Source organism: Lissotriton helveticus, chromosome 12 (assembly GCF_964261635.1).
Source record: "Lissotriton helveticus chromosome 12, aLisHel1.1, whole genome shotgun sequence".
In the NCBI taxonomy this organism is placed as follows: Eukaryota; Metazoa; Chordata; class Amphibia; order Caudata; family Salamandridae; genus Lissotriton; species Lissotriton helveticus.
The window spans coordinates 451,007,274-451,030,990 of record NC_136073.1 but is presented as its reverse complement, the minus strand read 5'-3'; the positions used below and the strand labels follow the sequence as shown (position 1 = coordinate 451,030,990).

The 23,717-nt window shown below is 47.3% G+C and overlaps 1 protein-coding gene across 3 annotated transcripts in view; it reads right to left on the bottom strand.

Moving 5' to 3' along the window:
- DUS2 (dihydrouridine synthase 2) overlaps positions 1-23,717 on the bottom strand; it is a 507,948-nt gene that overhangs the window by 55,152 nt on the left and 429,079 nt on the right. For all 3 annotated transcript variants that reach the window (XM_078669057.1, XM_078669059.1, XM_078669058.1), the window contains one exon: positions 3,622-3,765. In XM_078669057.1, the coding sequence (XP_078525183.1) occupies positions 3,622-3,765 (144 nt within the window). The remainder of the gene's footprint in view (positions 1-3,621; positions 3,766-23,717) is intronic.

The window sequence follows — 23,717 nt, the reverse complement described above, 5'->3', positions numbered from 1 at the left end:
GCGTGGTTCAACCAAGAGGAACGCACCACCAGCAAAGCGCACCACAGCTGCCCGCAAGTGAACAATGTGGTAGGACTCATGCAAACGAATAGGGCTCAGCAGGTGTGCCCAAAGACTGGACTTTGGTATGGTGTCCGAGCAACCTTTCAAAGGAGGTATGCTATGGAGTCAGCTATGAAAGGAAAACGAAAAGAACTTCAAAGTGCAACTAAAAACTACAAGTCCCAGCCTAACCTTTAAAAATCGGAGCGCCACTGACGTCACAGGACCCATAAAACACTCGGTTTCCTAAGGAAGTGATTCCACATTGCACCATCGGAGGTAAATGAATCAAACCAACGTCGGTCCTGTGAACGAAGATGACGGATTGACCCACGGAGGCAGCCCATGAAATACAAAGGGCGGAACGTTTTAAAATCAGCAGGCTTGTAGAATTCTGCTGCACGCAATCACAGGCGCAATCCTTTGAAAAAAGTCCATGGGGACTGAAACGCGTCAGGAATGCCTAAATTAAATTATCCAAAATAAATTCCTTCACTGCTGAGGTAGCGGCTCATTTCCCTTCTTTAAGGAGAAAAAGTTTGTTTTCATATATATATATATATATATATATATATATATATATATATATATATATATATATATAAAAGTATAAAAGTAAAAATGTGCTTGACATTTTCAACTTTATTCCTTTTAGGCTCTAAAGCAATATCATACCAGGTTTAGCTGAGCGTATTTAAACTAACTTTCACGGATTCTGGTTTAAAATGTATTATTCATTTAAGAACAGTTGTTAATTTTGGGCTCAATCCTAATTTTTTTACTCCCTCCTCCGTTCTTTTAGACAGCAGTCGAGGACTGAAAATCATCCACAATAAAGTGGGTATGTTGTAAAATATGTGAAAAAATGTTAGCAGTTAAGAACTCTTTAAAGTACATTTACTCATAAATACACCCCTTCTTAAATAAAATTGTCTTTTTGGTGTCCAGATTCTAATGGATATACGCCTGGATGATTGCCTCATTATAACGTCCATGTTGAGGTCGAAACATACCGGCAATAATTAATGCGCGGTGAATGTGACTGTCTTCTCTCTGGAAAAATGTTAAATAAACTCTCTGATAAGAACTAATAAACTTCAGGAATATACAGTTATTTATTTATTTTAAAGTTTTATAAAGCGCGAACCAGACCTGTGACGGAATCAGAGCGCTTTACAGTATTAAGGGAGGTGTCCAGAGCGCAGGGAAGGGAGGGATCATTGGGTAAAAAAAAAGGGATACATAATGCAAGGAAACAAGTAGTCAACGTGCCAGCTACATGTGGGAAGGAAATTGCAACAGGTAGACACATTGTATAGGAAAGTACCTATTCTCAACTCTTGCTCAATGTCAATAGAGGGATAATCATGAAACGTGTTCGTTAGGCGAGGTATTGTGAATGCACCTCCCCAACCTCACCTTTGAGACAGAACTAAGGGTTCATGTACACAAGGAGAATTAAACTGAGATACAATCTACAATTTGTGCTCACTATCTTTGACACTCCTCCAATATTGGAAACTTATATGTGTTCAAACGTATATGTGTGTCATTGTTTTGTGTACATTCTTGATCCACTAATGTATATAAGGAGACTAAAACTGTGCTGTTATTTAGATATGCGTCATTTTCTTATGTTTGTACAAAAAGCGTGATATGTGATTACAAGATTTGGGTGTATAGAGTTTAATTCGTACCCTTTTATTTAGGTGTAAAATGAAATGTTTGTGAGTGCTACATCAAATATAATTAAATAATATTGAAGCTTTGAATAAGATTTATTAGCACACATGATTTGAGTTCATGCTGTGATGAATTGATTAATGTTGGATCGATGGCCAATGGGGGTTAATTTATAAAGATTATATTTTTGGATCCCTCCCTTACATAAGCCTTGTAGAAGCAAACCCTGTGACTATTTAGTGTACATGATCAGTGTGCCATCGCCTGTGAGCCTGGAAGAGACTCAGGACAGCGGGGCTTGTTTCAGGGGGGTGGCGCACGGTAGAGCAGATCTATTGGTCGCGTACAGAAAGGGTCATCATGCCACCTAGTCTGATGATATGTGCATATGTAAACCCTGTTTGTGATAATACATATCAACTGGCTCCTGAGCCTGCATTTGGCAGCCTCTACTGGAATCCTGTGCTTGCATTGGGTAGTCTCTTATTCGGGCTTCCATTTCAAATTCTTTAGGACGTATGCTGATGATTCCCCTCCTCTCAGACACCTCCACCATCGTCTTTCAGCCCTGCCTGCTCTGCGCCCACAGATGTTGCTCCCATGCTGAGGTTCACTCTTGTGGTTAATTGATTATTAACTAACCCTGGGCGGAGCTGGTGGAGGTACTACGCAGAGGTCCACGGAGTTGGTAACACACTCCGTGGAACTCCAGTCGGCCACCCGCCTCCACCCCCTATTAAGAATTAATTTAAAATACATTTGAAGGTAAAAGAAAAAAGAATTACCTTGACTGTGGCGTCCGCGGGCTGCCGTCCTCCTCTTCCTCACGTCTCAGGGTGATCTGCGCGTGCATGCACATTCCTTGCGAGAAATGCGCGGGCCCACATGCATGTGCAGATCACCCTGAGACGTGAGGAAGAGGAGGACGGCATCCCAGGGGCTGGTCAACTCTGCTCCACTGTGGTGTGTGATGAGATTTGCCTACTCCGCGTTCTCCACCGAGTAGGCAAATCTCGGCACACTAAGAGGGCAGCGCAGAGCTCTCCGCCTGCACCTATTATTAACCTCCCCATGCTAAGTTACTACAACTGATGGCTTGGAGTTATTAGTGATATTTGAGCTTTTATCAAAAAAATTGAAGTCCTGGAACTTACTTACATTTACCTCGAGCTATTTCAAGGACTACAGATATATGGAGTCCCTAGGTCCAGAGATCACACAGGTACTGTGGTGGGTATTAAAGGATGGCTTATCACGACATATTTCTGTAAAATACATAGGCATAATGCATAATATCTGGTCCTTGTATTAGGTGGCATTGCAGAGATGTCATACCTGTCCCAAAGCATTCATTGGCAGGCTGAGGACAAGTCTTTTCTGCAACCCCTTTTTGCCCATGCTTCTCTGCTACCTGTGTTTGTCTCAGGCTGAATAATCAGTGTGGCACCATGTGCAGCGCAAGACGGCATTGCTTCTTTCTGCCTCTTGAGTAGATTTTCAACTCGAGCAGCAGCTTCCTCAACGCTAACTGATGGCTCCTCAACGTGAGTGGTTGTGGCGATCCGCGACAGCCTGCGTTGAGAAATAACGCTGGGATGTGGTCTAGCGTTGGATTTTCCTCGCTCACACTGGCGAGTGCAGAAAACTCTGTAAACGCTGTGAACGGAGCAGAGTTCACTGGCCAGGCCTACCTATATTGCAGCCCACCAGCAGCACAAATAACTAACAGATGTATTATACATAAAGAGTGCAAAAATCCAAATACACAAACGTATTTCTCTATTAAATACAATACAAATCTTAATATTTTATTCAGGTTAAAAAAAAAGTATGTGTATCACGGACTGGCACTGGACGTTTCGAGATGTTAGTAAATAACATTTCACACAATCTTACCTGTCAAATTTGACCGCCATGTGTACAATATCTGGGTCAAGATCCTGGTTTTCATCTTCCTGCTTTTGAGCCGCCATCGCTTCCTTCCGGGACTGCAGCATTGCTGTCATGTCATCATAGAAATTTCCCAATTCAAACGCTTCGCTGTTGATGAAAGATCTATTTTAGTTATAACAGTGCACTGTGAAAGGTCACCGCCCGGGAACCGAGCTTCATTTTTCAGTTGTGTGTAACGAAAGCTAAAATGTCGAAGTCTCTTACCAGCAGCTGTGCTTCACAGCTGGCATCAGGTGATACCGGCAAAACATGGCTTAATAAAGGAAACAGCCAGGGCTTTAAGTGGGATGAAAAAACGGGGGGGGGGGGGTGTCTCTCAAAGGGGCGTGGTCAATGTAATTAAGGGTGTGGCTTAAAAACACGTATGCTAAAAATCTGTGCTTAGCATAGTGTGCCGCCCGACTTGTATTTTGCTGTTTTTGTCATTGCATCCAGATATATGATACAACAAGTAACATCATTCGGTCAACAAGTCAGGACTATTGCCTTTGCCAACGGTTGTTAGTTGCATAAGATAAATAAGCAACAACTATGGCTTGTATATAATATTGAAAACGCTTCCACTTAAAGCCGTGGTGACACCACAACAATGTTGTTGCTCCTGAGTTTCAAAAAGAGAAGGGAACCAGAGAAAAAATTACTCTCTTTAAAGGATTTCCCTTCCCCTACAACGCTCACCTGGCTTGACGTCATCCCATAACTCCTCCACTAGTGAGAAGTGAGCAGTGTGAGCACGCACACATTGATTGGCCTGCTGTCACTGCAGTCCAAAAAATAAAAAGCCGGTCACAAAACAGAGCCAGAGAGAGACACGTTTCGAGGCCCCCTTTAAAAAACGCCGGTACTCAGCACTGGTGAGACCTGGCCGACTTAAAGTTCTGGAAACAGCCCACAAACACTTCAGTACATTACTCTACCACTTCATCTTAGAAACAGTCCTGATTTAATGGCATTCAGGAAAGCCTTAAAAACGTGGCTTTTTGGCGCATAACTCCAGGCTCTTTATCTATATGTTGTTGGGTTGCATATAGACAGCGCCAGGACACCTTCGCGTAGCAGTTTGCGCTATAAAAATATTTTAACATAACCTTACATAACATAACATAACATAACATGACATCGGACAGTTATTTCCTCAGTAACGTTTGTGACCCTTACTGAAATCCTCCATCCATGACTGCTCGCATAGTTACCAGTGCTAATTTTTCTTTCCCGATTTACATGAATACAGCTACATCATGACGTAATTTCACGGTCCTAAAAGTTCCTTTCTTACGCAAAAAATAGGCAATCACAAGCTGAGCTTAATTTAAACCGGTGGTGGCAGGTGAGGCCCACTGGCACTCGTTTTTGAGAACCGACACTTAGTTTTCCTCCTCCGATTTTGCCTCTGAGTAAGAGTGAGAAAAACAAAGAGGAAGAGATGGAAAACAGTAAAAAAAATTAAGAAAGCAATGATGAAAAAGAACCTGCAAGGGTGAGATAAAGAGGTAGAAAGAGTCTGATGGTGGCTGAAAGACGCAATAGGTGGAATCAAGACTACGCAGCCTTGGTATTCAAAACCACAGACTTTCGATAGCGTCCACTGCGGGCTTTTTGGCCCCTGCACTCATTCTTTTACTAATTTACCCCTGACACAAAGGCTTTTATACGACAGGTAATCAATGAAACTAAAGGCGATTAAAATGAAGATGACCAACCTGTCATAACCAATGTGCTTAAGTAAATAAATCAACTTGGGCCGGTTTGGCGAGTCAAATCAAATGACAAATGAAACAATGCTGACATCACTGAAGTGCTAAAAATTCACAGATATCCTAGATGAAAGTTGCATTTAACATCAACACCACTAGGTGGCAGACTCAAACCACAAAAGTAAATTTTTCTAAAAATAAAACGGTACCAAGGGATGTGTTGTACTTAGCAGGAATATTATTCCATCAACTAACTATAAATGTAACTATTAAATAACTTTCAGTAGGTAATTGGAAAAAGGCACATTTTTAAATATTATGTACTCTGCATAAACAATGAGTAATTTGACCTTCTGTTCAGACGCAATCTTCTACATTTCTATAAAAAGCTTCATAGACCTACTCTATTTTTCAGTTCCCTGGGGCAAGTTACCAAATGTTTAGTGGGATTTTGGCACTAGATTTTTTGACGTTTCCTCCTTTGCACTAGGCGCGTTTGTGGTTAGGTGGACTTTTTGCGCGCTACATTATACTGACAACATCTCCACCTCTAACGTTTTATATTTTTAGATCTCATCAAAGACATTATTGCTGTCTCACAGGAGCTTTTTCCACATATAAAGAGAAAGAGGGAGGGGCCAATTTAACGCCCCGTCAGGTTGCTATTAAAAGCACCATTCCCATATTTATCAAACAATATCAACCAAACATTGGCTGTTGCAACTCCCATTCATGAGTATGGAGTTTCATCTGTGCCTTGCCGTTTTACACGAGGAAGGACCTCAAGACCTGGCTCTTCGAATAATCCTCCACCCAGGCCGGCCAGCAGCCCCCATCCCCCAGGGCCTTGAGACCATTTCGGTAGGGTGACCAGATTCTGGAGAAGAAAAAAAAACGGGACAGTGCATAGACACAGAAGTAGGACTACAGTTTGAAGTAACCAGCGCCATAAAAGTAGGACTATTTGACAGCTGTCATAGGCATAGAAAAAGGACTACATTGGCATTGGCAGCCGCCTCCACAGACATAGATGAAGAATTACAGATGACAAATCAGATATGTGACACAGACAGCATTTGATTTTTAAGCTAACAGCATGTGCATAATAAGATTTTGGGGTTTTAATTTAACAATGCCAAGAACGGCCTCCAAACTAATAACTTGCAAAAATGGCTAAAAAGCTTGCCCCATGCCAGAAGTTGAGAAGTGAAAGATGGAAGAGAAAGGGAGACAAAAGGCACTATGATGCTGGAAGGGCAGAGGAGGTAGGCCTGTCTGTGTCTCTAAGATAAGGGGATGGATGAAAGAAGGCCTGTCGGTGCCTCAGAGATGAGGGGAGGGCTGAGAGAAGGCCTGTTCGTGCCTCTGAGGTGTGGAATGGGCTGTGAGAAGAGGGCGGGGGAGGGGGACTGTGACATTTCTCAGGTACAAGCCTAACTCTAAAATAGATGCAGTGTGTTACTGGTGATGTACGCTCTGTGCACGCTGCTGTCGTGCATAAGTGTCTTCTGTTGAGCAGCTTTAAAAATCCCTCTAGGCACTGTGAAAGCATTCATTCTTTGCTGTGATAAAAACCCATGACATCATAGTGCTCAAAAACATTTCCCCATGTGCATTTTGGGGAGTGCCTTTCTTCAGGGGGCAGTTACTGTCTAATTACAAACCAGCATTTCTGGTTGTCTGGTAGAATCGTCCAGCTTCCTCCCGGGTAGGTGGTCTGGGTAGTGTGGAGAAGGGTACTACAGCACGGACGTGTTGTAGGTCACAGCAAGCAGAGCTCGCCTCTGACCCTGTGTATCTCACCCAATCATGCCCCATGAGACAACTGCACCTGCAGACGTCTCACCGCTTCTATGTCACACAGGGTCTTCAGATGTAGTAGAAATACTACTCAAGCCGGCTTGGAGGCTGCAGTAACTTGACCAAATCACCATCCGCGCACTACACCTGATGATTCCCCCCACACTCCCTTCAACCACTCATGCATCCTGTGCTCCTCCAGTGCTCCCAAACAGGGCAGCGCGCTGAAGTCCCATACAGCGCTCTACAAAGACCAGGTGACATGACAATAGTACCCAGGCTTTAAGTGGGATGAAAAAAACTGGGGGGTCTCTCAAAGGGGTGTGGCTGATGTAATTAAGGGTGTGGATTAAAACACATAAGCTAAACAAAATCTATGCTTACCATAGTGTCCCGCCCAAAAAATGTGCTGCTTCTGTCATTATATCAGATAAATAATACAACACGTAACATTACATCAACAACAAGTCAAGACTATTAGTTTTGGCAGTTGTTGTTAGCTGCATAAGATTAATAAGCAACAAATTTGGCTTCATTGTACATAACATTGAAAATGCTTCAGTTCTGGAATGATGAGACTGTGAAAGAACTAGAACGGGTCTCTTTGAAGGCAGTAAAGGCTGGTATTGCTGCAGCTGTAAGATTTTTTTTCATCCTGAGGGTAAAAATGGAGAGCCCAATGGAGTCCCGTTTCAGCAGCTGTGCGAAGTAAGCAGAGAAATGTCAAAGGTTTTTAAATAGTGTCTCGTGGCGAGACACTATTTAAAAAACAGGACATTTCTCGGTTTATCCCGGGCGCAGCACAAAAACTGGGACATTTCTGTTATTTGGAGCAAAGTGTCGGGACACTGCTCCGAAAACCGGGACTGTCTGGGGAAAACTGGGACTTTTGGTCACCCTACCTTTCAGGTGAGTAGTCGTGCTATACAAAACCTTTGACTGATTGACAGGAGCAGCTGTGACACAGCTCCAGACGACAATGAAAACAGAACAGTCCAATGACGCGTAGCCAGACAGAAGAGAACAAATGCCTTGAACATTGACATTTACACAGACACATAGAAACAAATCTCTCCAACAGGCATGTGCCATGGACCAACCCAGAAAACAAGTTGAAAAGCGCATTAATCTCTGAAAGCAGCAAAGCCACAGCACCAAACACCAGAGCACCCATGCAGGCTCTCGAAGCTCTTCCTCACAAAATGGCAACACAGGGGCAGCCACAACAGGGATGCTATAACAATACAACACAACCGGGCCTCCAGGCAGGCAAGCAGATTCACAATATTTGACTTTAACAAAGAAGTAATGCTGGAACTAGCAAATAAATAAAAGCACTCCACAATAAGTCAACGTTGAGTACTGTACTATCTATCAATCAATCAATCAATCAACCAGGGGGTTTAAAGCACGGGGGAGCAGCTCCGGATCAGTCGAAGAGTCCGGTCTTGAGGCTCTCCATGAAGGTGTGCAGAGTAAGGGAGAGTCTGATGTTGACTGGGAGTTTGTTCCAGGCTTTGGCTGGGATGTAGGAGAAGGCTCTTCCACCCGCTCTGGTTCTGCTAATGCGCGGGGTACGTAGAAGGAGACTCTTTGGTGAGGGAGGAGTCGAGTATGATGCTGAGGTTCTGGACATGGACGTAGGGGTGGAGGCCACCAGGAGTTGTCCCACGCAGAGGGGGAGGGTCCGAAGACTTGGACTTCTGTCTTCTCTGAGTTGAGTTTTGGACAGCTGCTGTTCATCCAGGCTGCAACCGCTTTCATTCCTTCATGAAAGCTGAGTCTGTTTGTTTCGGGGTCCTTTGTGAGGGAGAGGATGAGCTGGGTGTCGTCATCGTAGGATACAATGTTGAGTCCATGGTGTCGGACGATGGTGGCGAGGGGAGTCATGTAGATGTTGAATAGCGTGGGACTGAGCGAGGATCCTTGTGGTACTCCGCAGTTGATATCTGTGCATTCGGAGATGAGCGGTGGGAGTCTGATCATTTGGGTTCTGCTGGTGAGAAAGGAGCGGAGCCAGTCGTGGGCAGTTCCCTGTATTTTGGCGTCGTGGAATCTGGCTGCGAGGGTGTGGTGGGAGACGGTGTTGAAGGCTGCGGAGAGGTTGAGTGGGATGAGGGCTGCGGTGTGGCCTTGGCTGAGGAGCATGCGGATGTCGTCTGTGGCAGCGAGGAGGGCGGTCTCGTGCTGTGGTTGATGCGGAATCTGGATTGGGAGGGGTCGAGGGTGGAGTTTTCTGCAATGAAGTAGGTCAGCTGGGCGTTGAGAATATTCTCTGTGACTTTGGCTGCTTAGGGAAGGAGCGAGATGGGCCGGTAGTTCTTCAGGTCAGTCGGGTCTGCAGAGGGTTTCTTGAGTAGGGGCTTGACTTTTGCTTGTTTCCAGGCATCGGGGAAGGTGCCAGATTCGAGGGTGGCATTGATGGTGCGTCATAGCAGAGGCGCTATGGCGGCAGCGTGTGGAAAATGTGTGGAGGGCAAGGGTCCATGGGGGCTCCTGAGTAGGCGCTCTTCATGGTTGTGGTGGTATCTTCGGTGGTGACCGGAGTCCAGACGGTGAAGGTGGGCCGGCTGTCGTTGCTGGAGAGAAGGGTGGTTTCTGGAGTCCGCTCGCTGAAGTTGTCTAAGAGGGCTTTGATTTTCAGGTGGAAGTAGGAGCCGAGCTTGTAGCAGAGGTCTTAGGAGGGGGTGACGTCTGTGGCTTCGCTGTGTGGCTTGGTGAATTGCTAGATGATGTTTAAGCGTTCCTTTGAGTTGCAGGAGTTGGTGAGGATTTTTTCCCGGATGAAGGCCTTATTTGTGGATGTTATGCGTTGGTGGTAGTCTGTCATGGTGATCTTGTAGGTGGTCCGGTCTTCCTTGGTTTTGCTGTTTCGCAGTCGTTTTTTTAAGACGTCTGCAGGAGCGTCTGACTTCTTGGAGGTCCGGGGTGAACCAGGTGGCCTTCAGGGGAGTTGCATGTCTGTGGAGCAGAGGGGTGCGAGCTTGTATGCGCAGTTGGTAACCCAGTGGTGTAGTTCCTTGGCTGCAGAGATGGCATCGGTCGAGGCGGGGGAGAGGGGTCGAGGCTAAGGGTGGAGTTGAGGTGGTCCTCTGTGACCTTGCTCCAGTTCCTTCGCGGAGGGCGAGGGGAGGGTTTGGGAGCAGTGGCAGTGTTGAAAGAGAAGTGTACACAATGGTGGTCCGTCCAGAAGGGCTGCGTGGTGCCGCTGAAGCGGATGTTGTTCCCACTTGCGAAGATGGGGTAGAGGGTGTGTCCTGTCTTGTGGGTGGGGTTGATGACGAGCTACCTCAGTCCGATGTCGGCAAGGTTGTCCAGGAGGACAGTGGAGTTGGGGTCACTGAGGTTGTGGAGGTAGAAGTTCAGGTCCAGGGGGTCTTTCGGCGAGGGTGCTGTGAAGAGTGGTTCTAGGGCTGGTCTGGATCTGAAAGTTAAGGTGTTTGGTGGTGGCGGGTGGGTCGCTCGTGGTGGGGGTGGAGAGGGAGCTCTTGTGTGCGATGGCGAGGCCTCCTTCTGGGCCGTTGGGGCGGTCCTTCCTCTGGATCTTGTAGCCGTTGGGAATGGCGGTGGCGATGTCGGGGGCGGAGAAGGCGTTGGTCCAGGTTTCAGTGAGGAAGGCGATGTCTGGCGAGAAGGTGTCTAGGAGGTCCCAGATTTCTAGGCATGTCTGTGCAGGGAGCGCACATTGAGGAGGATGCGCTACAGGGCTTCGGTGGTGTTGGTGTCCGGTGTGGGGGCGGTGGCCGTGGCGGTGCAGAGGGTGTTAAGGTTTGGTGGCAGTGGTGGCAGGAGAACTGAACGGCAGGGGGGAGGGGCCTCGGGCAGAAGCGGCGGGAAAAAAGGCAGCGAGTAAACAGGCACGGAAAGGCACCGGCACAGAAATGAACAATAACTACAGGCACACAGGAAATAACAAAAAATACAATGAAGACAGAAGAAGATACAAGGCAAGGTTGTTAGTATGTCTTAAAAAGATGTATAGGCGTAAGGCCGATGTACGCGTCCCTCGTGGAGTATCACAGCCCAGATACTCCACGAGGGACGCCTACATTGGGAGTACTCTTCACAGTGACAGGACAGTTAATTTTAGAAGAGCGACTGTGTGCCTATACATCTTCAAAACGATGAAGGACTGAAATACTAGAATTTGGAGACATTGTGATAGAAGACGCAGCCCTGATTTATTTCAGATTTGCCTTGATGAAGTCTGCTGCCACATCTGCAGCAAAGGCGGAACACATGTTAAAACGTACTACGGAACTTAACGTTGACTTATTTTGGAACGCTCAACATTTTTTGTTTATTCCCTGTACCCAATCCAACAGAAGAATTGGTGGCTCTTCTTGTGCACCCATTAAGTGATATTATGTACTTATTGGGACATTTGAAACTTTGTTGACTTTTAAGTGTGCATGCCCTCTTCTCTCAGCCACCTATCTCATGTTTGAATACTAGTAAACTACATGCATCCTCATGTAAAGTTATCTTACTAATCTAGGGGGAAAAAAGCAGAGACCTTCCAGAAATACACTGGAGGACATATTTAAGCGATGATGTGCATAGGGATACGCCAGTGGAACTACTAGTGGTTTTATGCACAAAGATGAGTGCGCCCGTGAAAAACCTGTTTAAAGATGGGCATTCACAATGGCAGACAGAGTAGAATGATGTGGCAGACTGACCCACCAAAAACAAACCTATCAACAGGGCAGGCAGAAGCACGGGTTTCAATTAAACGTTGTAATCCAAAATGGGCAATGGCTTGAAGTACATGAGGGGAGTAAAAGTGTAACTTCGATAGCTGAGCTAAAATAGCTAAAGCTACTACCATCCCCTCCCGTGTGGCAGACGCATGACTACGCAACCTATAGTGCTTAGTGTCACTTCACATAGGACTTCCTGACCTTTGAGATGCACACTAGATAGGGTGGGGAACTGCTTGTGAAATCAACAACAAAAGGAGGGATTCTCAAGCCACAAGACTTAGTGGGGGGTACAAAGTAGATACAATCTATGGTGTGCTACTGCACTAGTTGTGATGGCATTCTGCTACATCCAATAGTACGACGTTTGTGATGCATAGCAAAACAGTGATGCCAGAAGGAATTGTGGTGAAATAATATGGACCTACCTAGCAACACATCCTCAGTGACATCGGGGACAGGCCTGGACAGAACAAACTGTTGGTCTCAGTCAAACTAGCAGTCTCACCCGGAACAAGTGCAGCATCCCTAAACACCACATCAGCACTTCCAATGGACACTGATGAGGGTACAAGTAGAGGTACAACAGTGCCCTGTGCCCCTCTGTGTCACTACTAGAGCAAACCTCAAGATTGCGCCTCATTCGCTTGTGCATACTTCTGGGATATTTCAGTCCTTAGAATGCAGGGCATATTTTTTGTGCGGCCCCTCACTCTGCCATTTAGCGCAATGCCTGTTTCCATTGGTAAGAGCAGTCCTTTAGCCTGTGCATCTGTCCTTGATCTCATCATGCCTACTATGCAGGCTGCAATGTTTGGGTCTCATTTGATAATTATTGTGTTCAGGGTGCGTAGAGCAGCATAGATGTGGTGTATGTTCAATGACAGTAGACAGGATTCCCACTACTTGGCTCACTGCTGTAAAAGCTCCTAGGTGCCTGTGCAGCCAATCAATTGTTTCCTGTCAGATTCTCACCCCCTGGTAAGATACCACCCTCCTGTGCTTGGAAGCAGTTGCAGTACACTGATGTTGTAGCATCAATGTTGTTATTATAGAATGATGCTATTGCATCAATGCTGAGTTATAGCAGTGTTGCCTGATCACTTTATGCCTTTGTAGTAATTTTTCTGGCCCTGGCAACGGTTGCCCATCATCATCGAGTCATCTTTTGGCCAAGAGACAGACCTACAGCGTAGTCCTCTTAACCTTGTTTACCAGTTCAACAGCAAAGCGTTCTGGGAGATGCTGTCCGTTCAGAAGCAGAAAAAAGACAGTTAAAATAAAACAATCCCGATGAAGAGGAAAAGCATTGAAATTGCAATCCAAATGTATATCCATGAAGAGATAAAGTATGTCTTTTTGAGCCAAAAATAGAAATTTTGCTGTTTACTTGGTGGATCCGCTTCCGACGAATCCAAAGAGAAGTCATCAAAGTCGATGAAGAAGCCAGAGACTGTTCGCACCAAAGTGGGAGACTCATGGAGCTGTGTAGAACGAGTAAATTACTCTAATGGTAGTACGTTGCGGTAGACACCATCCTTGTCTGTTTGCAGAATTGAAATCTGTGTTTCTGTAATGATAATTGAACTGAGTTTGGTGATGTAACAGGAAGAAGTGATTCTTCAGTGTTATCTGTCCCGAGCCGGGGGGGAAAAGATTCATCGTCAGTCAAAGCTTCCAACTGGACCTCCAGCAGGGAAGTGAGAGGAGACAGGTAACTACCTAGAAGCCCTTTTGGCTTACTGTGTAGAACCGGCAACATGATGTGGTTTGATGAGATCAATAGACACAAATCTTTCGTGTTTGCTGCCAGCAAGGGGTAGTAAAAGTACAATTCTGGTACCTTCAACAGCCAGGACAGGTACAGGCACTCTGGAGGATGGCCCAAAGTCCTTCTTGTCCTCTATCTTCTCCGCGACTAGATCACCGATCTTTGGAATCAAACCAGGAGTTGCTGGTGCTTCCTTTTCTTCACCAGTGGTGGAAAATTTCTGCTAGACGTTGTACTTAGTGTATCAGAAGTCGTTCAGTTACTGAAAAACATCTAAACGTTCACGCATATCGAAAAGTGTTTCCGCTACCACTGTAGTGGGACTGTTGAGGTCTGGAACCCACATCTTAACCCTAAACTTTCTCAGCAACCCCAGATGAATTTCGTTTTTATCTCTACTGATGAAGAATAATATCCAGAAACACATGTCTAGAGATTAACAGCACTAACATGCACCAACTTTGGTGAACACTTCAGCAAAATTTCAAGTAGCATTTAAACTGAACTGCATTTACCAGTATGCTAAAGGGGTTCCCTATGATGGGAGATGAAGCAGTGTGCTCCCGCCCACCTTCCGATCTCATAGCGAGTCCAACCCCCCACTGATTTTCTAGACAGATTATTGAGGGCTCTCTGGACCCCATATAGATGGTAGACCCAACTACGACCTGAACCTAAAACCCCAGCTAAGTGTTAAATGGTTTACTTTCTTGTTCTCCACAATCTACAAATATATCCTGTAGCCCATGAATCATTGGCCTGGTCGATGAGGCCATGTACCTTACTGTATTTGCTACATTCCCTCTCAGGTGGGATAGGGGATGGAGCCATGAACCATGTCTTCAAGAGGTACCTGCTACCCCTCCGAGAATGGTGTTACAAGCACCTGGAGTATCAAGAAGAGGTTTTGTGTGAAGTCTGAATGGTCAACCTAGCAAGTTAGACAGTTACAGTGACCTGGTCGTTACATCCTTGCCAAAACTCAACAGGTATCAAGGATATTGCGTTTAATGTTTGTAGGTTAACATTACATAGTAACTAGCTGGCGAGGTTGATGATGCCTTTCAGTTTAAAGTAGATGATGGCGAGTCAAAGGTGCTTCATTTAGAAACTATAATGACAGCTACAATAATTTTGTATTTTTATTTAGTATTTTAAATCAGTTTTTCATTCGTATACAAAGTAAATAATAGATGTCATTATTACCCAATTCAAATCTACTCAAATTATTCCCCGTCAAACTATGCATTTGAGAACTGCAGGGCAGACAGAAAGACAGACATACCCAGCTGGCACTTAACTAACAATCAGCGCAGTCTGGCCCTCCCTGATGTATTTCTTCCTCCCAGACCCAAGGGTCTACGCAACTGCTCCCCACCCTAAGGGTGAGTGTCTCCAGCTCTGTCCTCTGCTGGGATCTTCTATCTCTCCTGTCCCACGTGGTGCTCAGGTCTCAGCATCTCTTGCGCGGCTTCGGAGAGCCGCCCCCAACGCCGTCTTCTGTTGTTACAGCTGTGCGCGTGTTCACGTCACGTCGAGCCTCACAACGGACCCTCGGAGTCTCGAAGACAGCCTTGTCCCTGGTGTGCACCACTGCTGCCAGCAGCACCGGGAATCCGAGATTTTACACCCTGTTGCACTGCCCCGTGGCTGCCACCTTTGTAGGAACCCCTGTTCCAGCACGCACGTGAGCGGGAGGAGAGCATAGCTTCAGCCTCATATTATCAGTGCATTCAGAACTGCGTCAATTATCATAAAACAGCCAATCTCCAGAGTTTCCTTGTTCTGAGGCTCCTGGTGGCAGGGGTAAGTGGGCACATTCGTGACTCCAGGGAGCGCCTGGCCCTCTCCTGATGGGCCGTAAATTGCTTTCCACTTAGAAGGAGCCTTCGGGGCACACCTCCCCTATGGTGACACTCCACACATATCCCATCCCCTCCGGTTGCAACTGGTGGCTTAATTGGGCTACTATATTCCAGAGTTTTGTGGAAGCTCAAATGAACTGAAAATCTTAACTGCAGCTGCACAGTTTTCAGATACAGGCCTGAAAACCTAGGTAAGCCAGCTGGTGGTCCACAGGGTAGTCAAATTCCATCATCAGTTGTCTTCCAGGAAAGGGGGGCCGCTCGGCCCCCTCGCACACATGGCTGGGCCCGGCTCCCCTTCATCTGTTCTGATTGGTCCCGCCGTTGACCCGGAGGCGGTCTTACGCTTCCGGGTCAAGGGGGCAGGACCCGTGGCAAGGGGGGGGGGGGTTTAAGAGCCTGGGGAGCGCGGGAAGCGTCCTCTTTGTGCCCCGCGCTTCCCAGGCTCGCTCCTCGCCCCACAGTGGGGCTTGTAATTTTCTTTTTGTTTTTTATTTCAGGTTGATTCGTGGGGAGCGTCAGGTTTTCGCGATCCGGAGCGGCGGTTGGCGTGCCCAATCGATCGTGACGAGCAGGATTGGCGATCGTGGACTGCAGCCGGAGTTTTCAATCTGAGCGGTGCGGTGGGAACAGCGGGCACAGAGAGCAGGCTACATCTGGTGATTCTGTTATGGAAAAAGGTTTAACCTTAATAAGGTACGTTGCGGGCTTTCCGGTACTGCCGCTAGAGGACTGGCCCAACAGAACGGCTGGGGGATCTGCGAGACATACTCCCGAGGGACACGGCAGTAAGGGCGTTGCGAAGCAGGGTCGGCCCGGGCAGCAAGTGTATGGGAGACCAGTGCTGGGTCTGTTAGTAACAAGGATTGTTTTTGCTGTGTATTTAGGCAGGGGCAGCTCGGTACATTTCTTAAAACTGTTAAAGGCAATTTTGAAACAATGGAAGGTGTGGGGAAAGTGTGATTCTGGGCAAATCACTTAAACTCACTGTGCCTAATAAATTTAGGGTGTCCTCTATCATTGAACTCCAGATAGCTGATGCAAGTCGAGTGTGCATTATACACTACGGTTTATAAGGTGTGATTCTGGGCAAATCAGTTAATCCCACTGTAATTAACAAAGTGAATAGTGTTGGGGCCAAGGGTTAAGTGCCTTGATAGCTGATTCAGGGCAATTTTGCACTCTTTAAACAGCTTATAAGACAGCAGTGTTTTCTTTCTACAATACTGGTTTTGCATTGACATACCTTCTGATTCAGGCCAAGTTTTGCATTATATTGTTTTACAACAGCTTGTTTTGCATTAACATACTGTTTGCTATATCCCAGTGGCAGCCTTTTGGATTAAGGGGTCAGTGGTGAGCTGATTTAGCGTTTAAAGCATTTAGTAAGCATTTACACAGTTTGGGACGGAAAAATTCCCCATTTGTGAATAGCCTCAATTCTGTTTTAACAATTTTCTAATTTTTTAGGAGCTAAAGACAAGGGCCGCTGCGGACCGGGTAGCTGTGGAGCTCACGGTGGACGGCGGATTCTGAGGGCGCCTGCATTTCACTGCTTCTGGCGGGCCGCGGGGCTAGAGTTCGCTCGCCCAAACACTCCAGGCTAGCTGGTGTGTGCGGTCACAGTTGCGTGGTGCCTACGGCCAGCTCGTGAGCCTCCGACTTGGACAGGTACAGGGCACATTGTCACGGTAGCTAACAGAACGCACTGTGTAGTGTAGGTGTAAGAGCAATATGTCTGCCAAACGGGGTGCAGGGAATTCACGCATGGAATTAATGTTTAAAACAATGATGCGCAGAATGTCAGCAATGGACAAGAGATTGGGGAAGGTAGACAAGTTGGGTAGGACTGTCGCTGAGCTGGATGCGAAGGTTGCGGCACAGGCAGGTCCGACGGCAAGGCCTAAACGGACCATAGTACCGCCCAAACCAAGGGGGGATTTCGAGACGCCACCGAAACGTAGCAGAACTAGAAAGGGTGGTGGTCGCCCTCCAAAGTCCATTGTGGAAGGGGGGTCCCCGAGGCCGGTACCGAATCAAGCGCCTGTGGCATCTGGGTCACCCACGCCCGCTCCGCAAATCCCAGTGAGCGTGCCAATAGCGCCAGTCATGCCACCCATTAACCCAGTCCCTGTCAGTGTACTGCTGTCGGCCGCGCCACCGAGTAAGTCCCTGTCACTGTCCCGCCGGTATGTCCAGCAGGCCCATCACCTGGGGCGGGTCAGGTGCCACCAGAATTAGTGGCACAGATAGCCGCAGTGCTTCCATGGTTGGGGATTGGGGGATTGTTACCTACGGCGGCCAACCCTAGTGCAGAGGCACAGAGAATGGTTGCACAAATCATGTTGGCTAGGGGCGTAAGCAGCACGCCGGGCGCACCGATTTCTCCCCAAACAGGTCCTGTGAACGGCGAGGGCGCAGTCAAGGCCGCAGGATCAACGCAACCCACAGAAAGTGGTAAGGAGGTTGCCCTGCCGGTATTGGGCGAAGGCGCAATTCCCTCCAGGAGTGAGAGTTTGGCCCAACATGTTTCTCAAAGTGTGAAGGAATTGATTTGGGCAGATAAATATATTAATATTTTTTTCATTGTTGATTGATAACAGGGAATGGGAATATGCCAAGTCACAGAAAGAGATGATGTTGCCTAGTGAATGGCGATCTCAGCTATACAAACTTAGGGTAGAGGAGACGCTCATCAACTGGATCAGGGCTTTTTCAGTGTTTAGTGCAGTTATCGCTGAACGTTACCCCGGCATGCAAGCTGAGATGGCTTGCTATCAGAGCAGGATTACAATGTTTAATGAGAATCTTGGGGGTGACGCCTGGAAAGAATATGACATAGCTTTCAGGAAAGCGAGGGAGTTTAACAGATCTTTAGCTTGGGACAAGGTTGACTCTTTTTTCTGGCATTCTCAGTTTGAGAAGGGGAACTCTACAGGTACTAGCGCAAACTGGAACAAAGGCTACTCCCCCAAGCCTCACCTGCCCTTTCAACAGCCCTTTCGGCCAGCGCAAAGCAGGGAAATGGCCAATAAGGTCAAAGGTAATACGGATGGGAAAGGAGTTTGCTGGGATTTCAATAGGCGAAACTGCAACAGGGCACCGGGCACTTGTAAATTCAGGCACGCGTGTTACATATAAGGCCATCCTTCCCACCCAGAAACAGCATGCCGGTCAAAAGGTAGTGCGTCAGGTAACAGAGGGAGGAGAAAACCAGAATAGCGGAGGTTACCCCCTTATTGCGCATTCACCTATTATCGTGAATACTATGATCCCTTGGCTTAATAAATACCCAAACCATACTGCCTCAAGGACGCTCCAAGAAGGTTTCACACACGGTTTCCGGATTCCAGCTGGGGGTTATACTGGGACACCGCAGTGTAAGAATCAACTGTCAGTTAAGAACAACCCTGGGGTGGTGGCAAACAAAATAGAGAAAGAACTGCGCTTAGGTAGAGTAGCGGGGCCTTTCCCCCACATCCCTGTACAGGATTTTGTTTGCTTGCCTTTAGGAGTGGTCCCAAAGAAAGAAAAGGGCGAATATAGGCTCATACAGTCAGCACCTAAGGGCTTATCATTGAATGATGCGATTGATGAGTCCATTTATAGTGTGAAGTATGCGTCTTTTGACCAGGCAGTTGAAATGTTGAGAGTTCTGGGCCCTGGGGCACTGATGGCGAAATCAGATATCGAGTCAGCGTTTAGACTACTTCCAGTACATCCAGCAGACCAACACTTGTTAGGTTTTTCATTTGAAGGCAAATACTACATGGATAGGTGTATGCCATGGGTTGCTCTATCTCCTGTGCTTATTTGGAAACATTCAGCTCTTTCCTGGAGTGGGTCCGGAGACAAGCTGCGGGCCACCAGTATGTCATGCATTACCTGGATGATTTTCTTTTCCTGGGTCTGGCGGGCACACGGGAGTGCGCGAGGGCATTGCAGGAATTTTGCGTGCTCATGCGTGCTTTTGGGGTCCCGCTCGCGCAGGAAAAAACAGTAGGGCCATTGACATGTGTGGAATTCTTGGGGATTGAATTGGACTCCATGGAAGGCTGTTTTAGGTTACCCAATGAAAAGATTAAGCGATTCAGGGCGACCCTTGAACTATGTTTGCTGAAAAAGAAAGTCACTCTACAACAGTTGCAACAGACAGTGGGCCAGTTAAATTTTGCCTTGAGGGTCATACCTATGGCACTCCCATTCTCCCGCTCTATTGCGCAAACCATGAGGGGCTTGCGGGAAAAGCATCATCGCACACGACTGTCAGTCGAGGTTCGCCAGGACATGCGGATATGGATTGCATTCCTGGAGGATTTCAATGGCAGAGTACTGTGGGGTGCACCCACGCTGACCTCAGCAGAGTTGGGACTATGGACTGATGCTGCTGGCAGTGTAAGGTTTGGCGCCATACTTGGCAACAAGTGGGTGGCCCAAAGATGGCCCAACTGGTGGGATGAGAACGGTTTGACAGCAAACATTGGGTTCCTGGAACTGTTCCCAATCTGGGTTGCGTTAAAGGTATGGCCCGAGAAATTGGCTAATCGGTCGGTCATTTTCTGGTCAGATAACATGACCGTGGTGGAATGCATCAATCAGCAGGCAGCGCGGTGTAAGTTCATACTGCGCCTGGTAAAGGAGATTGTGCTGAGTTGCATGATATTGAATGTACATTTCAGGGCTAAACATGTTCCAGGGGTCTTGAATAATGCAGATGACGCCCTTTCTCGCTTTAAGATGCAGGTATTCAGGGAACACCTACCGGCTGCGGAGGCCTTCCCAGCTCACTTCCCAGCGACACTTTGGCAGATTGGTGCCCCCAACTACATGACCTTGTGGCAGCCAGCCTAGCTCCCAAGACCAGGACAGCTTACGAAGGGGCGTTCAGGTCTTACTGTACATTTTTGGGTCATAACTGGAAGGACAGATGGGATCAGGAGGCTAGTTTTAATGGGTACATCAACACATTACACAAGGAAGGGCGCTCAGCGGCAACAGCCAGCAGACATAAGGCAGCAGTTTCCTTTTTCGCACAAGCAAGGGGAACCAGGGATCCTACGGACAGCTTCATAGTACAAAAGGCCTTGAAGGGATGGCGGCGCCTACAGGCAAACACCGCCGATAGCAGAAGACCGATTGGTCTAGAACGGTTGACAGCATTATTCCTCGCCCTGCCCAACACATGCAGTTATTCGGGAGAGGTGATATTATTCCGGGCTGCTTTCTCCCTGGCCTTGTACGGGCCTTTCCGAGTAGGCGAACTAGTTGCTAACAACAAACGTGACACGATAGGAGGTATTCAGCTGAGAGATACCAGTATATGGGGTGACACAATGTGGGTCACCATCCGAAAATCCAAGACTGATCAGGAGGCTAGGGGGGTGAGTTTAGTACTGCACCGGGCACCGAATAACCCGTGCTGCCCGGTGTCACATGTAGAAGCATTAATCAAGCAACGAGCAGGTGAGGCGAGGGGAGCATTGCTAATGCATGCGGATGGTACCCCTCTGACCAGGTTTCAGTTCCAAAGAGTCTTAGCTATGTGTATTGCCAAGGCAGGTTTAAACCCCAAGGAGTTTGGGACACATTCTTTCCGGATAGGGGCAGCCACCGAGGCCACTGCGAGGGTTTTGAATGGCAAGAGTGTGAAGAGGATTGGGAGATGGTCTTCCAATGCCTATAAGCGTTATGTGCGGTTGCACATGTTGTAAGGTCAGTCGACATCCCCTGACGCCTGCTTTGTCTATGTTTATCTTACAGTATCTCGGGCCTGTGACGCAGGGCGGAAACTTCTTCAGAGTCATCGGAGCCAATCATCAGCATCTCGACAACAGCAGGAAGACAAAAGGAGGACACCTGTAGTATGGGTAGTCGGTCATTCTTATGTGAAACGTGCTAAAACAGTTTTCCTTGCAGGAGAGGGCAGACGGAGGGCGGAGTTCGGGAGTCTCAATGTTTCCTTCCATGGCAGAGGGGGGCTCCGCCTTAATCAGCTTAGGGGCTACATGTCAGAGTTACTCAGAAGACACACCTAACCGCCCTCAGTGGTCATCCTGCACCTGGGGGGGAATGATTTAGTCGACTTGGGCAGAAGGGTCCTTTTGGAAGAAATCATCTCAGCAGCAAGTTGGCTGGCGAAACTGTTACCGGTTTGCACTATAGTGTGGTCACAGTTGATACCGAGGCTTCAATGGAGGGGTGATGAATCAGTCAGGGTGTTGAATCACTCGGTAAAGAGGGTCAACAATAAAATAGACAAGCTTTTTCGAACTCCTCACCTACAGAGTATACCTCATGGGTGCATTTGGGGCGAACAGTTCTACCTGCGGGATGGGGTCCACTTGACAGAGTCAGGGAATGCCCTATTGATAAGGAACATACTGGCATGGGTTGAAGGTTTTGCTAGGAGGGTATGACCTTTCAGTGTAGGCAGTGGGGGGGGGGCAGATAGTCGGTCAACTATGCTGGCCTGTGGCGGTAAGGTCATAATCGGTGAGCACCAATTTAAGGTCCTTAGGGGGCAACACCATTAATGAATGGGGCTGCACCGGGGGAGGGGCCAATGGTCTCTCCTAGAACTTCAGGGTCAGGATATCCGCTTGCTTGGGGTGCGGGGGAGGGAGTCACGCTTTCCTCGGGCTGGTAGCCACCCCGCACATACACTATGACGTCAGCAAATGGCGCGAGTGTAAGGGCCCTCCTTTTTGGTTAAATGGAGTTCACGGAGCGTACGAGGGTGAGAGACGAACTCTCCCAGTAACCGGGCCCTTGTCGCGCATGCGCACTCAGACGTGAGGGCGTAGCTGGGTAAAGGATCTGACACCGGTTAACGACCTTGCCGTAGGACCAGAAATTATTAGAATGCAAAATTGATATGCAGGATGTTAGATTCGGTTAGGAAACACGCTGTATTAGACATTTGTTAAGGTTAGCCCATCATACCTGTCTAACTCGCTGTAAATCTAATGTCTGAATTTTGCATTTAATAATTATGTAAATAATGCTATTTTATTTAATTTTGATTTGTTTTTATATTTTAATAAATACGTCCGGGGCGGTCGCGTGACGCCCTGCCTTCCAAAGAATTCTGTTGTTGACTGATAAGTGTTTACTGGAGTTTGCATGATAAGGCGGGGGGTGGCCGGCAGTTCCAGACCATGTGATTTGGACGTCGACTGAAAGGTTAGATGGATTACTAACTGATCTCCACCTGAAGTGTTGGCACTGGCCAAGATCCAGCGCTTAATTTGAGCCAGTGGTTTCTAGTGCTGAGCACCTGCAATTAATTGGTTTCCGGTTCTAGACACCACCACTTAATTGCCAACACTGCACTTATGACAGTCTGCCACATGGTGGCACTGCTCATCTAACGTTGTTTATGAATACAATGTACATTAAAAAATACTGCCTCCCCAACCATTCCTTTAGCTTTGCGGACCTGGAATAATCCGAACTGTCACACTTGTAGGCGAGAGAGATGGTTAGTACTTAGTAGTAGTTTTGGTACTGTCATTAGCAGTGATGACAGGGGCAATGGGTGGTGCAAATTGCAGTGGCCTCCTCGTCAGGGTCCTGGCACTTATGTTACAAATTAAGCACTGCAAGATCCCTCACTACTGAATGGCTGGAGGCCACGCTAATGGCACACCTTTAGGAATGAGCTATTAGTACCCTACAATCATCACTCCCTTTTTGGGTGATGCGTTTTGGGTGGCATTCATTTTTATGAAATCTTAGCTCCCGTGGTTCAAATTCACTACTTTGCACACCGGAAACGGAGACGAAACGGAGACGCTCCGGGAAATGACAGACATATCAAAGTCAAATCGGGCAAGTTGCTGTAACACAATCATGCACACTTATCAAACTGACTGAACCCGTAGTAAATGACTTGAGACTCTGTAGTTACTGAAATCACCGAGGAGACGCAAATGACATCGACGCTTACTGGGTTAAAGATATAATTGTGTATGGGGTCCTATCCCAGGCCAACAAAGGTATTATTTGAACTACGCAACTTTCCTACTTAATTAAAAGACAATTGTGCCATAGGTGTTGTGACACCAGTGATGAACAAACGAGCCCATCAAAGACACTGTCCACTAACCAATGGCATCCCTAGGGCTCGGCAGACAGGTCTTAAACCAGTGTTCTTCAATCTGTGGGGTGCGCCCCCCAGGGGGGGGGGCGTGACACCTTCCCAGGG